Source organism: Miscanthus floridulus, chromosome 3 (assembly GCF_019320115.1).
Source record: "Miscanthus floridulus cultivar M001 chromosome 3, ASM1932011v1, whole genome shotgun sequence".
Taxonomy (NCBI): domain Eukaryota; kingdom Viridiplantae; phylum Streptophyta; class Magnoliopsida; order Poales; family Poaceae; genus Miscanthus; species Miscanthus floridulus.
The window spans coordinates 15,548,110-15,562,013 of NC_089582.1; the positions used below are offsets into that span (position 1 = coordinate 15,548,110).

The following is a 13,904-nucleotide window of genomic DNA, read 5'->3' on the forward strand; positions in this document are numbered from 1 at the left end:
TGGGCGCACACTGTTCGAATCGGACGGACGCCTATGTCCTATCATTATCGTTTCCATCCGAGTAAAATTTCGGTGAGCAAGTGGCAGCTTATATGACATTGTGTAAAACATGCTTTTGTTGAGGGAAAAAGGTAACCTTATGAGCTTTGGTAACCGTGGAAGCTGGTTAATGCTCAACTTAGTTTCATGTTGAACTAAAGCTGAATACTTTAGTTTGCCACATGCTGCGCCACCAACTCCAACATTATAGGTTTGGAGTTTGGACGAGCTTTGAAAGTTGTTCACTTTGGATTAATGTCTTCTGTTGTTTGGTTCAATCCTGCATACGTTTTGTGCCGAAGTCTCTTCGGGAGATGGAATTATGGCCTTGCATCGTCTGTGTGGGCCGTTTGCTTTCTTTTTTGAGGAAAATGGGCCGATTGCTAGATGCCAGTCATCAGAGGCCTTCAATCGTTGCTCAAAAAAAAAAAAAAAAAATCAGGCCTTCAATCAGGTCCGGACTCCGGACGAGGGACGAACGAACTAACCAACTAGGCCTCTTTTTCCAATCGGCGAATCCCCCGTTCCAAAAATCCCCAATCTTCTGCCCCGAGTTGGTTTGCTCCGCCAACCACTGATTCCACGCCATGGCGGCGCCGCCACGGGAGCTGGTCGACGACGTCATCCCTGAGATCCTCCTCCGCCTCCCGCCGGACGAGCCCAAGTGGCTCTTCCGCGCGGCCCTCGCCTGCATGCCATGGCTCCGCACCATCTCCGACCCCGCCTTCCTCCACCGGTACCGCGCCTTCCACGGAGCCCCTCCCCTCCTCTGGCTCATCGACATGGACCCACTAACCGTCCGGGATCCCCGCTTCATCGCCACCACAGCAATGCCCGCCTTCTCCTTCCCCATTCCGGTGTTCGACACCATCTCTGCGTGGCGCAACGTCTCTGCGTACCCCCTCGACTGCCGCCACGGGCGCGCCCTGATCCGGAAGTTTGAGAATGGGTGTGAGCATTACCTTGTCTGTGACGCCGTTACGGGCGACCGCCATCGCGTGCCCCACCCGGATGTCAGAATCGAGTGGAGGATGTACGCCGCCGCCGCGGTGTTCTGCGCTGTCACCGGCTGCCAACACCTTGACTGCCACGGCGGTCGCTTCTATGTGGTCTTCATGTTCCGCAACTGGTTATTAGATTCTATCATGTCAGCGACCATTTACTCATCGGAGATGGGCGCGTGGAGCGTGCCAGACGCAATGGAAGGCATTCTGGCACGGGAGGACATCGATGATACTAATGCCTACGGGCGTGGTGCACTTATCGGAGATGAAATCTACTTCATGCTTTCAGGGTATGCTGGGGGTGCTGGAATTAGCAAGTGTCTGTTTAGTTGCACTTCATTTTACAAAATTTTTCAAGATTCTCCGTCACATCGAATCTTTGGACGTATGCACGAAGCATTAAATATAAATAAAAAATAAAACTAATTATACAGTTTAGACGAAATTCACGAGACAACTTTTAAGCCTAATTAGACTATGATTGGACACTAATTGCAAAATAACAACGAAAATACTACAGTACCATTTCGCCAAAAAAATTGCAAACTAAACAAGGCCTAAGTATGACTGGGGGAAGAATTGCTTGTCTCTGGTTAAGTCTCCACAATTGGCTGCGTACAACGATGGGGTTACCCTCATGGTGATGGAGGACTATTTTCTTGGGTTCGCTGGCATTGAGCATACCAGTCTTTATCTGTGGTGCAGAATGGTGAGTTCAGAGAAGAATGCAGAATGGGTACAGTTCAGAGTCATTGCTCTGGAGAAAATGGTGCCTATGGCGAATCCCCGAAACAGAGCACATGTGGTTGGCTTCGCAGAGGGTGTGGGTGTCATCTTCATCACCGCTGGTGTTGGATTATTCATGATGGGGCTCAAATCAGGGAGAGTGAAAAAGTTTGACAAGCCTAGGCGTAACTTAAGCATTCTACAGATTGGCATGCCTAGGCGTAACTTAAGCATTCTACCCTACATGAGTTTCTACACTCCCGGTTTTGTACCAGCCCTTGTTTATATTTTGGCCTCCTTTATCTTTATTTGCATCTTCCATATGTTTGCTTAGGTAGCTGGTTCTGGCTTGTGAATGAACTACTAGTTGCAATGAAAACACACTTTGGTAATTTGTATGTATTAGACCAAACGGAATATATGGCGCTGAAAAGGCAAACGTAATCTTGGTTCTTCAGTCTGGCTTATTAAAGACCAAGCCATTGTATTGGTGTATGCTTACAAATCTGTTGATCTAGCATTGTCATGCTACCTTGTTTCATTTTTTTAAAACGAAAATATACTGTTAATTTCTTGCATATGGAATTACAAGTGTTGTGCATTTTAGTTTTTCAGATCGTTGTAGATTGTGATTGCGAGGAGGACCCGCTGATCTCTGATAGTGCCACATGGAAGTAAGACCTTTCAGAAGTACAGGAGTGGGGGATGACAAATGTGAAGATTAAAGTTTTAGTTTTGTTTCAGCACAAGACCGTCCTCGTGAATATATGAAGGACAACTTCTAACAGGTATGGTCATGTACGGAACTCATGTTTTACTAGAAACTTAGAAAATGGATGGCTCAGTGAGTCCGTGTACATGAAGGAGCTCTTTTTTTTTAAGGTCACGGGGGGGGGGGGGGGGGGGGGGGGGGGGGGGGGGGGGGGGGAGGCTCCCCACCTGAATTTTATTGATTCGGACTGCACAAAGGCAGCTGTGAAAGTTTTGTTAGAAAATTATACATCTTTTGATCTTTGTAATCAGAAAGCACCTATTGTGCTGAACATGTAAAAACACCATGCCAAACATTGAAGCAGCTCTTGTGTTCAGCTGTTGCTATTGAATTGAGTACTCAGATTTTGTTATTTTCTCCTCCTGCCTGAAAACATGGAAGATGTGCTAAAGTTAGAGTTGGGGGTGAAAAAAAATTACATGAAAATGATGCCTTTATTTTTCTTTAACATTTTCCAATTACCACCCGTGTAAATATTTGGTGACGAAGTATCAGGATGGCTACTTGAGCACATTCCAATCTGGGGATTCAATCTGCACACGTTTTGTGTCCAAGCCTTTATGAATTGTTGTCATGCATCAGTTTGTGGACCGGAGCCCGGAGAATAGAAATAGAAATGGGCCGATTGCTGAGACGCCTCATGCATGCCCAGTGTGTCAGCGTAAACTGCTTCAAAAAAAAAAAAGGCCCAATCTCCCATTCTCCGTCACACTTCGCCTTCTCCTTCAGTCTTCTCCAATCGGCCAATTCCCCATTCCAAACCCTCTCCGTCCACCAACCAACCACGAGTGCGCCATGGCGCCGCCGCCGCGGGAGCTGGTCAGCGACGTCATCTCTGAGATCCTCCTCCGTCTCCCGCCGGACGAGCCCGAGTGCCTCTTCCGCGCGGCCCTCGTCTGCAAGCCATGGCTCCGCACCATCTCTGACCCTGCCTTCGTCCGCCGCTACCGCGCCTTCCACGGAACCCCTCCTCTCCTCGGCCTCATCGACACGGACCCGAAAATCAACAGGGGCTGGTCTTTCCGCCTCGTCCCCACCAGAGCAGTGCCCGCCTTCCCTTTTCCGGCGCTCGACGCCCGTTGTGGGCTGCCCCTCGACTGCCGCCACGGCCGCGTCCTCGTCCGCATGGTTGAAGACGGGGCGTGTGAATTACCTTATCTGTGAACCTGTTACGGGCGTCCGCTATCGCCTGCCCCAGCTGGAAGTAAGGTACATCTGCAACGCTTCTGCGGTGTTCTGCGCTGCCGCTGGCTGCAAACACCTCGACTGACACGACGGTCCCTTCTGTGTGGTCTTAATGATCGGAGACTGCTCAACTAATTCAATGTTAGCAACATTTTATTCGTCGGAGATAGGCGCATGGAGCGAGGAAGCCACATGGCAAGGCATTGGTGCCCGTCAACTCTACGGGCGTGGTGCCCTTATTGGAGATGAAATCTACTTCATGCTATCAGGGAATACTGGAATTATCAAGTATGACTGGGGGAAGAATTGCTTGTCTCTGGTTAATCCCCCGCCATCGGCAGTGTACAACAATCGGGTTACCCTCATGATGATGGAGGAGTGTTCTCTTGGGCTCGCTGGCATTGAGCATTCCAGTCTTTATCTGTGGTCCAGAAGGGTGAGTTCAGAGGAAACTGCAGAATGGGTACAGTTCAGGGTCATTGATCTGGACACAATGATGCCTATGGCAAATCCGAGTGATGGAGCATCTGTGTTTGGCTTCGCAGAGGGTGTGGATGTCATCTTCGTCAGAACACTTGTTGGATTATTCATGATGGAGCTCAAGTCAGGGCGAGTGAGGAAAGTTCACAAGATTGACCCTGGTTTAAGCGTCCTACCCTACATGGGCTTCTACACTCCTGGTATTATGCTAGCGCCTGCTTATATTTTGGACTTCTTTGTCAGCTTCCATATGTTTGCTTCGTTCTTAGTTGGTTCTGGCTTGTGAATGACTACTTGATGCAGTGTAAGCATTATAGCAAACAGAATATATGGCACTCAAAAGCCAAACCTAATCTTGGTTCTTCGGTTTGACTTGTTAAAGATCATGTCGTTGTATTAGTGGCAGTGTTAAATACGCATATGAATCTGTTGATCTAGCATTACCATGCTATTAAGTTACTTTTAATTTCTCTCAAATCTGAAGCTTCTACCTAGATTTTATGTGGTTAAATCTTTGAAATTATTACTAGCACATAGCTCATTAAAGTGTAAATCCTGATTCAGAATTTGCTTATGATTGTTGTTCATGTTATTTTTCAGATCGTTCTAGATTGTCTTACCTAGGAGGACCTACTGTTCTCTGATGTGCCACTTTGAAGTAAGATCCTGCAGAATAGACGACCCATCATCTTGACTCTTGAGTATGCTGCTGGTTGTCTGTCAAAGCTGGTACTGCTAAGTTGTATATTTTCTGCTCAGTTTAAGTGCAAATGGTGCGCAAGTCAGTATGGTCATGATCAGTTGTGGTGGTGGTTGAATTTGTCCTGCCATGTAGACAACAAATAGTATCTTAGTGTAATATGTCAGCCATATTTCATTTACTGTTTGCTTAATGCATGGTTCAGCTACCTGGATAAAACTCTGTACTCTATGCCATTATCCTTTAATTCCCTGAAAATCAATATGAGATTTAGAGTTACTTTCATATCAAGCAGCACTGGCAGACTTTTTAGAACATACTACTGGAAATGCAAAAGTATTCTAGTCATAATGTAGTTTCAGCAGGAAGTGGTTGTTGTTTGTGATTAGATGCAAGAACATCTTTAACAGGTATGGACTTCAAATGTTTTACTAGTATAAAAAAATGGTGGAAAAATTTGATGTCTGAAGAAGACATGAGCTGCATCATTATGTAGGCTGCATTCCGGACTTTATTTGTGGTAGATTGTTAATACAGAGGGAGGTGCAGAATGGGTGCAGGTCAGGGTCATCTATCTGGAGACAGTGATGCCCATGGCCAAACCTGTTCACAAACCATGTGTGAGTGGTTCTGAGATTGTGGGTGTCACATCTGTGGGCACAGATGTTGGCATATTGACTTTCAAGCGTCTATGCCCCTAGTACTGAACTACTCCTTGTCTCCTTGCATATCTGTTAACCTACATCTTTATAGCACCTATTTGTTTACTCAGTTAACCATTTCTGGTTTGTGAAGCATTAGGCATGCTGTAATTATTTAATCTTTGTCTTCACCTATAGAAATTGCCAGAGACCATTTTTTATGTGATAGAGCAAATTGTATACTTGGCCTTGAAAAACCATCGTTCATTTATGCTTTGAGATTTGAGTTGTTACAGACCACACACTAATGGAATTGCTAAATATGCATACAAGCTTGATGATCTAGTGTTACTATGTTACTTTGTTTCAGACTTTCTTTTTGAAAGATAACCGTTCAGTTGAAGGGCGGGTCTGGTGCAAGCGGTAGAGTCTTACCGCCTGTGACCGGAAGGTCCCGGGTTCGAGTCGCGGTCTCCTCGCATTGCACAGGCGAGGGTAAGGCTTGCCACTGACACCCTTCCCCAGACCCCGCACAAAGCGGGAGCTCTCTGCACTGGGTACGCTCTTTAGTTGTGGTATAGCTGAAACTCACATCTGGTGCTCTTTGTAAGCCTTTGGAATCAGTTGGTCATGAATTTTGTGCATATTCTCTCTTTTCAGAACACTATAGGTTGTCATATCTAGCAATTGTTCACCGATGCATGAGGTGCCTCTGAATAGCAAGACCTTGTAAATTGTAAGAATCCATCATCTTGTGTCTGCTACTGTTGGTTTATATCGGAGCTGGTACTATAAAAAAAATCTTAGTGCAGTTTAGCAGAAATGTTTGAAAGTTTCAGTTCATTACGATCAATTGATGCTGTCTTTCTTGAATTAACCTGACCGTATCATGCATTGGAAAATTGTCTACTTCCTGTTATGGTGGGCATGTTTCAGTTACGTTTGACGCAGTTACACTGAATCAAAACTCATGTGACATTCAGTTTTGTTTTCATGTCTTGAAAGAGGGTTGCCGAGCAGCAATTTGAGATTTCTTGGGCATACAGTTGGAAACATGAAGATTCTTTTTTTTTTTTTTTGAAGTTTATTAGTCCAATAGTATCCGACGCTGACACAACGCAAACTGCGAGATCTCAATTCGAATCTGCTTATCTGCATGCGGTTCGTTTTCGTGTCGAACTCTGAAGTGTGAATCCGGGAGTCATGCATCAGCTGCGGGCCGTGCAGTAGTCTGGCCGACGATGGGCTGGGCCTGCAACTAAGCCTGGCTGGAATCCAGCCCAACGAGAGCCTCCAGGTCCAGGCTGGCTGTTCCGTTACGCGTCCACCACCAGTCCACCACTGACCCAGTCAAAACGGAGGAACGACCACGTCACCGGTCCACCGCATCCGAGGCGAGGAGCGGAGCGTGCCGTGAAGACCCAGGCGGGCCAGCGGTCAACACGGATCCTGCCTCGGTCAACGGACGCGTCCCGAGTCCAAGTCCACTTCCACCTCCACCCGAACGGCCTAATAATAATCCCCAGATCCGACGGCCCGCGCCCCCGCCCCCGCCCGATCCGGACCGTCCGTCCCGTGCTAAACCCCCGTCGCGAACGAACAAATCAAATTGAACTCGGCACGCGCACACGTCCGCACACCGCCAGCCAGCCGCCCCTCCCTCCCTCCCTCCGCAAAACCCTAGCGCGCTCTCTCTCTTCGTCGGCGATGGCTGCTGCTGCTGGTCCGGCGGTGGCGGCGGGCGAGGAGGAGGCCGGCGAGAGCCGCAAGCTCTTCGTCGGCGGGATCCCGGCCGGGGCGCAGGAGCCCGAGCTGCGGGCGCACTTCGCGCGCTTCGGCGAGGTGCGCTCCGTCATCGTCATGCGGGACAGGGAGACAGGCCACGGCCGCGGGTTCGGCTTCATCGAGTTCGAGGACGAGGCCGCCGCCGCCGCCGCGCTCGGCGACGGGGACAGGCCCAGGCACTTCCTCTGCGGACGCATGGTGAGTCTCCGCTCGCTCCGATCTGAACTTGTTAAGGCTAGCTGGTGCGTACAGGGTTTGGGTTCGCGTGGCTCTGAGCTTGGTCGGTGTTGTTCCGCATGGATTTACTACTATTTGCTTACGACGTTGGTAGATATGAGGTTGTCACATGAGCTCCCACACGAATGAATCTGAGACTCAGTTTTCAAATCCTATATAGCTTAGGGTCATGCTTCGGGAAATTCCAGGTATTGCTGTCCGCTTGATATGTAATCGCGTCTTGCGGGCTCACCATTGCATCTAAATTGCTTTATTTTTGCTGCCCTCTGACTCGGTCTGTGATGGAACTTTTGCTTAGATGCCATGTGATGTGATGTCGTTATTAATTTCTGATAGTTGGCCTTTCTTTCGTGTATATAGGTGGACGCCGTTATTAATTTATGATAAGATTGCCTTTCTTTTGTGTACATAGGTGGACGTTAAGAGGGCCAGGACAAGAGCTCCGCGAAACCAGGGCGAGCAGCACTCTCAGCCTCAGCAGGCTGAACAAGGCCTGGGTCAGGGGAACCAGGACAATCAGACCCCCGCTGGGAACGGTGCCGCGGACAGCGGCAACAACATGAGCTATGATTCAAAAAAGGTCTTCATTGGCGGTTTGCGGGATAACATCACTGAGGAGGAGTTCCGGGCTTACTTTGAGACGTTTGGCACTGTAACGGATGTCGTGGTGATTTACGACAGCGCGACGAGCCGGTCGAGGGGGTTCGGTTTCGTCACGTTCGATTCGGAGGAAGCAGTGGGAAAGGTGATGCGGCAGAGCTTTCACAACTTGAATGGGACCAAGGTAGAGGCCAAGATTGCTATCCCAAAGGATGAGGCGTATTACCGTAACAGAGGCCGTGGCACACGTCCCTTTGGTGGGAGGGGCCCTGCTGGCTATGAAGGCTCCATGTACCAACCATACAATGCTAGATATGGCCCGTACAATGGCTACATGCCACAACCTGTTGCTGCACAGCCCTACTTTCATGCCCCCTATTTTGCTGTGGGGGCCTATCCCTATGGGAGTGGATACCCAAGCCAAGGCGTCATGACAAACGTTCCTGGCATGATGCCAAGGCGGGTTCCTCCGGCCTATGGAACATATCCTCAAATGTATCCAGGGTTTAACCTTCTATACAGAGCTGGTTATGGTGGTGCAGCCACTTCTTTTCAGCATGGAATTAATGGTGGAAGTGATAACAAAAAGGATCAAACAAATGTAGATATGCAGCAAGTTGACAACACTGCTAGCGTTGCGACAATGTTGGAACATATGAAGCTAGGTTCACAATGACTTTCAGGTGCGTGCATTCTGATACCCTACTGGTTAAAATTTATCACTCTTTACTGGTAGGAATTACTGCAATGCCCCTATTTTTTAACTATGGTTGTTATATGTTCCTTGAAATTGATAGAATATGTAAGTCTTTCCATGAAACTAGCGCATAGTCTGCCAAATTTTTCGGTAGCATTTTCGTCATTATGGTTTACATGTTTGCATTACTTAATTGTAACTGGAGTGGTCATCCTGATTCTGCTATCTTCAGCTTCTATTTTAAGAATCCAAGTTCTTCAAATATAGTGTTGCCATGGTGAATTCTAGCAATGTATCTTAGCACCCTAAATGGTTACTAAATACTGCATTTCATGCTATTTATTCAATTAGCTATAACGAAACAAACGTTGACATCCACAGTTCAGTGTTTGCTTTCAATATTTGAGATATTGGTTGGCAGTTCATACAGCAGTGAATTTGGTTTATCAATTGGCAAAATGATAATTCCTTCACTGTCTGGACATGTGTTAGAGATGGAAAGATGGATGTGGGAGGGTGGATTGTAGCTGTCCTGAAACAGACACAATTGTCCTGTTTATGCATCATACCTTTTTTGTTATATCTGAGTCCTGTACATCCTTCTTTACTGCATGAAAATAAAATGGAATAGTTTGTTTCCCCATTTGTGACATTCAGTGAGATATTCATGCATCCTACTTCTGGTTATCTACAAATTTGATTAGATTAAAGTAGTGATGCTTTATTCTTAGTACAGAGGGAACTGTAGTTCAACATGAAAGTCGGTTCTTACTATCAATGTTCAAAAAGGCGCTACTAGGCGCTCGCCTAGGTGCGCTTACGCGCTAGGCGGAGGGGTGCCGCCTCGCCTAAGGGGGTAGGCGGAAGAAAGGCGGCCTGACCGCAGATCCAGAGCGGCAGAGGTGGCGAGCGCAGCTTGGAGGAGGCTAGCTTCGGGTACGGCCGGGAGGCAGGGCCTTTAGTCCGTGGCAGAGGAGTTGGGGACGTTGTGCGGCGGTGGCAGCCGTGGCAGAGGAGGCGGAGAAGTAGGGACGAGGGCGGCGGCGGGTGCGAGCGGCGCGGAGGAGGCGGGGACGGGGGCGGCGACCAGCGCGGAGGAGACAGGGACGGGGGCAGCAAGCAGCACGGAGGACGGGAGAGGCAGGGATGGAGGCGGCGGGCACCGCGGCCAGTCGTGCGGTGGATGATACGAAGGGGTACGAAGGGATAGGGTGGGGGATGAGGTTGGAGATAAGGCTTGCTGCTCAGATATGGGCTTAGGCTGCTTTATGGGCCTTTCTATACAACTCTTGGCCCACAAGTGTCCTGTTTTTTTTCTTTTCTTATAGACTTTTACAGGAAAAATATGAATGGATATAGAACACCTAGAAAAACGCCTTGAAACGCCTAGGCTAACCTAGGCTCGACTAGGCTCTAGGCTATGGGTCAGCGCCTAGAAACCGCCTAGCGCCTTCTTGAACTTTGCTTACTATAACAGTATAACTGAACCAAAATAGCTGATTTTGAATATGTTGGATGGATGCACCGAACATGTGACTTATATGGAGTAAAGTTATTAATTAATAGGTGATTCTGTGGTAATTTGTTTTGCAAAATTGTATCCTGTCGTGTGGTGACTGAACTGACTATGGGAAAAGCTGAAGCTTGAGTTAGGACTCTGTTTCTGTTTGGAATCCGAGTTTTGCTGGTGCATAGTTAAGCTTGAGGTGGCTCCAGATAAGGCAAAATTGCTGGTGCATTGTACTCCATCTGTGAATGTAAAGCATGTTTTGTTTTGTTAGAACAGCCTTTGACCAACTGTATTCTTTTAATTTTCCCTTTTATAAAACAAAATTTCAATCAAATAAGTACATTTGAATACAAATCTATTGGCACCAATTTTGTATCCCTAAAGTTAGTTATATAGCGGTAGAGTAATTGTTGGTCAAAGGCTTCTAACACAGACAGAGGGAGTACATAATTATGTAATGTTAGAAGAGCACGGACACGCCACACTAGTTCCATTGTTGTGGATAGTGACATATGAACAAGATAGTTCTGCGCAATTCATCTGGTTAGATTTCCATGTCTTACCTTCTTTAACTGGAATACTGGATCAATCATTGTTGAGAGAACCTTAGAATAACAGTTTTTAAGAGCTTGGTACTGAACCTGGATGCTTGAAGATGCAAAAGTTTGCTAGGAAGCCAATTTATGTTTATATTGTGATTCAATGAATTTTAGTTCACCAACTGCTTGTATCATTTATTTGGAATTTTGGATTGTTGTAAAGGTTTAGATGTCATGCTATCTATTTGTTTAGATGTCGTTACATAGCATTTTGCATGATATGGGATAGTTGCTCTCTGAACTGCAGGTATGACTATAAGACAGATGTTTGCTCATTTGCCCTATAAGTCTATAACTCCTAAAGCCAGCTCTCTCTAAACCTATCATCTGCTAGATTGACCTTGCCAACTAAAAGAGGGATTCTCGGAACCTTCCACTGAAGAAGAAGAAGAAGAAGAAGAATACTTTAGACTCTCATCCCAACCAGAGATAGACTACCTCTCACCCATTCCCACCTTGGAATGTAAACAAAGAGTCCTCCTGTGTCATGGAGAATCCTTCCTAATTGCCCTTGGGAAATAAAAGAGCTTCAAAACTGGATTGATCCTTGTTGCTCATTGACGCAACACTGATTTGATTAAGGGACCAACCAATGAGTTTATGACATGTGGCCTCACGGCGCACATGCTAGATTCACACCCGTTCGGCTTACCCCATATCCGGCTTGTTCGGCTTCTTTTTTCAGCCGGAACAGTGTTTTTCTCTCACAACAATTCAGCCAGAACAGTGTTTTTCAGCCAGTTTCAGCCAAAATTCTGCCAGCCGAACGGAGCTCGTTGGTTCTTATAACCGTTTAATACATTGTTCATGCCTGAGGTTGTCTTGTCATAGTTGATGTTGTCTGTAATCCACTCTACTAAAACTATGATGAATCTTATCCCAGATGTAACACATTAGTCTGGACAGTTCATCTGATCTTGTCCATGCACCCAGTATGCTAAATGCCATCCTTGTTAATCAGCAGTTCAACACAATTCACTGCATCCTTATCTAGATATTGCTTTGATGCATTCAGGGTAGATTTTGAAGTTTTTCATACTGTTGATGCTCCTATATAAAGTATAAACCACTAACTGATCATCTTTTGTGTGCCAGGACTATTACTTCTACAATGATGACAGTGGAGTACAACAATTGTTTGGGAACCCGCAACTGTGAAGACTTGAGCTGAGATTCTTTGGTTGACAAGTATATCATTAGAATTCTTCAACTTACCTACCATTCCTCTTCCTCCTGCCTGTAAACTGAAAGCATGCAAGTTGCTGCATGTTGACCTCGCCCCTCCTCTTGTACCAATGTTTAAATTCTTGCGTCGTTTAATGTATCTGAATCAGACTATTCAAATTCGACCCCAATCGTCTTCCTGCGCAACCCTGTTTGTTTCTGTTTCAGCAATGTCGAATCTTTGGTTCTGTCTTGACAGATTGTTACCAAAGCCAGAATCATCTGTCACGAATCTGGTGAGTTGAGCTTGTGCATAGTATATCATGTTGGTTGATGGTGAGCATACTGGGCCCGATCGATCTATATGTGCACGGATTAAGATGGATGCGCATGCACTGAAGTTCCAGATGTGTAAAAGAGCCTCTCACTGGTCTGTTTGATGTGCAAAAAGGCCAGAGGCCGAGAGGGATTGAATGAAGCTGGGACTGGGAGGGGACAAAAGGAAAGGGTACTTGCCGCTACAGGTAGTTGTTGCAGCAGCAGCAGCAGCTGCAGCTCTAGGCCTCTAGTGGTAGTAGAGTAGGGGTGCTGTTGGCATGTGAAGGCCCACAGAAGAATGCCACAAACAAAAGATGTACACCCACAAGGCAACCAGGGGAGTGAGGAATGACCCCTTGTCATTCTTGTCGCCTCAGGTCTCGTCCTCATGCGTGCACTACTGCATCTGCATGCCATGCCATGCAATGCATGGAGCTGAGGAAGCCCAAGGCCTGGCCAGGTCCTCTCCTCTCCCCTCCCATGGTAGGAGTTGATAGATAGGATAGTGTAGGGTAGGGTAGGGTAGGGTAGTGTAGGATTAGATGGATGATGGATGGATACTTTAAGATTGATAGGATGCTGTGAGAGATGCTTGATAGATGTTTGACACTATAATGTCTTGCTTGGGTGTTGCCTTGTTGAGGTGACACCATGATATTTAGTGTGCCACACAACTTGATTCTGATTGATTGCAACTTTGGAGACTCCCTTTTGGTCACTAGCCAGTAGCCGGCCCAAGCCAAGCACATTGTTTTTTCTTTTGGAGCATGCCTAGTGTTTTCTTGCATGCAGAGGTGAAGCTTCTTTGGAGGGGGCAGGCAGGGCAGCTTGGACACAAGCTGCAAACAGGGGATGATGGCCACAAGCACCCCCATCCTCCTTACTCACACACACCTCTGGAGTATCTATCATCACTCCAAAGGTTAATATTCCCTCTTCTTTTGATGTCCAGTTTGGTAGGGTAAGTTTTGTGGAAAAAGATGCAGGGGCAATGTTTTGTTTTGCATGCTAGCTCCCCATGCAGGGCAGGGCAGGGCAGGGCAACCCGGCCCATCTGGTGGTCTTTTTGCAGCAGGTGTGTGGTTTTGGTGGAGCAATAGCAAATCTGCAAATGTGCTTGCCTTTGCTTTTCTGGAGTGCAAATAAAGTGCAGCGGTTAGCTTAGGCAATGAGTGTTACTATGTACTAACAGTAAAGCCTTTTGTGCATTTTGAGAATGCAAGAAAGTTGTGCTGACTGTGTTTTAGTAGCATCATATCTCAAGTCTAACAGAGATCAGTGTGTAGTAACCGAAATAAGCATGCAGAGTACTATGTATGAAATATACCTCTAGCACAAACTAGAGATTATCCATCAGCTTTATTATATATTGGACTTCAATTTAAATCCCATGGTCAAATTAAAGAACCTTGTGAATAAATCCCCTAGGAGATAGATGGTCCTAAAA

General features: G+C 46.7%; 1 protein-coding gene and 1 pseudogene across 1 annotated transcript; both read left to right on the forward strand.

Moving 5' to 3' along the window:
* Window positions 1-542: 542 nt before the first annotated feature.
* Window positions 543-5,110, forward strand: LOC136543243 (uncharacterized; annotated as a pseudogene).
* Window positions 5,111-7,167: 2,057 nt separating this feature from the next.
* Window positions 7,168-12,355, forward strand: LOC136541387 (heterogeneous nuclear ribonucleoprotein 1-like). The gene is made up of 3 exons (XM_066533232.1): window positions 7,168-7,530; window positions 7,982-8,852; window positions 12,071-12,355. Exons 1-2 carry the CDS (start codon window positions 7,255-7,257, stop codon window positions 8,843-8,845), a joined length of 1,140 nt encoding a protein of 379 aa, XP_066389329.1. The 5' UTR covers window positions 7,168-7,254; the 3' UTR covers window positions 8,846-8,852; window positions 12,071-12,355.
* Window positions 12,356-13,904: the final 1,549 nt, after the last annotated feature.